We start from the raw sequence: 2500 nt of genomic DNA on the forward strand, positions 1-2500 counted from the left end.
TATATATAATTGATCTCTTTTGTCTAGTTGGATTAATAATAAAGCTTTTTTTTTTGTGCAATTTTATTCGCAATAAAAATAAAACTCGGTTCAATTACCGTTTTTTTTTCACAGTGTTGATTGGCAGTAAACCGTAAATTATATTGCTGATATAATTGACCATTTTTGTCAGATTTGACTCATAATAAGTCATAAAATGCATAAACGAGGTTATCAGATTTTTCTAAAGGTCACTCAAAACTAGAACCGAAGCCCTGCAGCACTGACGCTCACATCTCTAGACACATTTGCGTTTGGTTCACCCTTCAGACTGTTTGACAGAGAAGATGAATCAGACCCGGAGGCCGGCGGCCCGTCGTACGCCGAAACCGTTGCCACGAGCCCAAAAACAGACTCTCCGTCTTCCGCTTCCCTCACAGGTGAGAATGCATCCATTTTCTTGCCCTCCCTGAGGATTTACAGGGAAATGATGGCGTCTCCCTCAGGTTTCTCTGAAGATGTTGGCGTGAAGAGAGGAGAGCTGATCCCGGAGCACGAGTTTGCCGTTGGACCCGTCCGTCTGGATGATGAACGCGAGTTTCCTCCGGTCGGCTTTCAGCACAGATGAAGATCATCATCGCTCACGGATGCCGCTTGCTGTATAGACAGCGGTTTGGGTGTAAATATCACAGTCGTTGATCAAATCAGATGGAAAGTAAATAGCGGGCAAATGTAGATTCAGGGATTAGCTCAGACGAACCATTTTACGAATGCATTCCCATTATGAAATAGAGCAGATCATAGACGTGCGTTTAATTTATTAACTACTCATATTTCGCCACAGATGTCACATAACGTACTTTAGTATTATGAAGAACGATGCTTTTCCGTGAAACTGATTTAGGAGGCTGAAAGTCAGATTTAGTAATGTGTGTAAACGAGCGTACAGTGGAGTACAGTACGAGTGGCGAAACGCTACAGTACATGTTGTATCAAAACCTTTGATGCATTTAAGTGATGATCAGTTCAAATAGATTCGTCTTTATGTCTAGGATAGCTAAAAAAAAAAAATAGGGGTCTTAAGTGATTTCACATTTCAGGTGGATAGATCAATTATACGCGTTAATGCGTTGTTTTTACAGTGTTATTAGATCCGTAACGTTATAAAATAAAGTTGCAAAATGAAAACTAAGTTTGTGTTGGGGATCATGTGCTACACATTTGGAAAGACAACACTTAAACAAACAAACATTATTTGATATTGTCATCTAAATACATATATCATATTTATTAAATGGGATAAAGTAAAGCTCAGATTTATATATATATATATATATATATATATATATATATATATATATATATATATATATATACATATATATATATACACATACACACACACATGGAAATGAAATAATGTATTATTATGCTTTTAATTTATAACAATAATTTAATAATTTCTTGGTTTTTTTTTTCTTTTACTTCACGCTTTTCTGCACTACACTAAGTCACCCTTTATCTGCAAGTAGGCTACTTTAGTAGTACACTATGGAAGCATGTTTCTACCACTGAATTAAAAAAGAAATTGTTCTCACAATTCGGACTTCTTGAGAGAAAAACAGATTTATGCAATATATAGTCGCAATTAGCTTTTTAATGTTTTATTATTAACGAGCTTCCATACTATAATAAGTGCATATTCGTTTTAACAAGAACGATAAATGCAACCACAGTACGCTCCCTACCTAGACGTACACTATCTAGCGTCACCGCGCTGCTTTTGTGACGCGACCTGCGCGCCGCGGCCGCGCTGCATGCTGGGATATGGCGAGCGCGATCGGCTCCTCCCCACGTGTCTGAGCGACTGCAGGACCGCGATGAGCAACATGGCAGCAACACCTTCTCTCATACACACGGAGAGACAGATCCTCACGTAGTCCAGCTGAAGAACTGGAAGACGGCTTCGCCGGCGCAGGGTTCGGGGCGGGCACGCGCACGTCCCCTGACGCACGCCTCAGAGAGCAACTTAGGCTTTTCGTTGATTTAGTGGACCAGCGAGGCCTCGGTGAGTGTGTGTGTGTGTCAGATGCGTTCGTAACAAGCTGCCAGTCATCGTGTCGTATCAAAAGTTATATACGTGTACAAATATACGCGGTTTGTAAAAGGTGTAGATGTGAGGAGATCTGCGCGCGCGGCTCGTCGTGTTTATCCGGAGAGCCGCTAACTCATCCTAGCATGTTGTTTCGCTCGCTGACTCTGGCAGATATTCTTCAGCTGTGCTTTGTTACGACTTTTTCCACTTTTGTGTTTAGTGCGTTATAAGGTGTTACGAAGACGCTGGCTGTCAGCAGCGTGTTACGCGACGCTTGCATCATTCGCCGAACACGAGTCGGCTGCTAATTATCGTGACAAACAGTGATTGATTGACGGTTACGAATGAATAATTACGTAAGCGTGTGTGTTATGGAAACCTGTTTCCAACGCAGTACAAATTTTGCTTTGTAATTATGACACAAAT

The 2500-nt window shown here is 40.9% G+C and overlaps 2 protein-coding genes across 4 annotated transcripts in view; both read left to right on the forward strand.

Annotated features, from left to right (window-relative positions):
- LOC122332663 (WD repeat domain phosphoinositide-interacting protein 1) overlaps window positions 1–1171 on the forward strand; it is an 8263-nt gene extending 7092 nt beyond the window's left edge. For 2 of the 3 annotated variants that reach the window (XM_043230041.1, XM_043230042.1), the window contains 2 exons: window positions 310–419; window positions 486–1171. In XM_043230041.1, coding sequence (XP_043085976.1) covers window positions 310–419; window positions 486–607 — 232 coding nt within the window. In that variant the 3' untranslated portion in view covers window positions 608–1171. Of the gene's footprint in view, window positions 1–309 lie in introns of all 3 variants that reach the window. The other variant, XM_043230043.1, reaches the window with a different exon arrangement.
- Window positions 1172–1787: 616 nt separating this feature from the next.
- The window catches only part of polr3e (polymerase (RNA) III (DNA directed) polypeptide E), a 13261-nt gene continuing 12548 nt past the window's right edge, over window positions 1788–2500 (forward strand). Inside the window, exon 1 of the mRNA XM_043230023.1 lies at window positions 1788–2047. The gene's annotated coding sequence lies outside the window, so the exon portion shown is untranslated. The remainder of the gene's footprint in view (window positions 2048–2500) is intronic.

The sequence above is a fragment of the Puntigrus tetrazona genome, unplaced genomic scaffold, assembly GCF_018831695.1.
Source record: "Puntigrus tetrazona isolate hp1 unplaced genomic scaffold, ASM1883169v1 S000000130, whole genome shotgun sequence".
Classification (NCBI taxonomy): domain Eukaryota; kingdom Metazoa; phylum Chordata; class Actinopteri; order Cypriniformes; family Cyprinidae; genus Puntigrus; species Puntigrus tetrazona.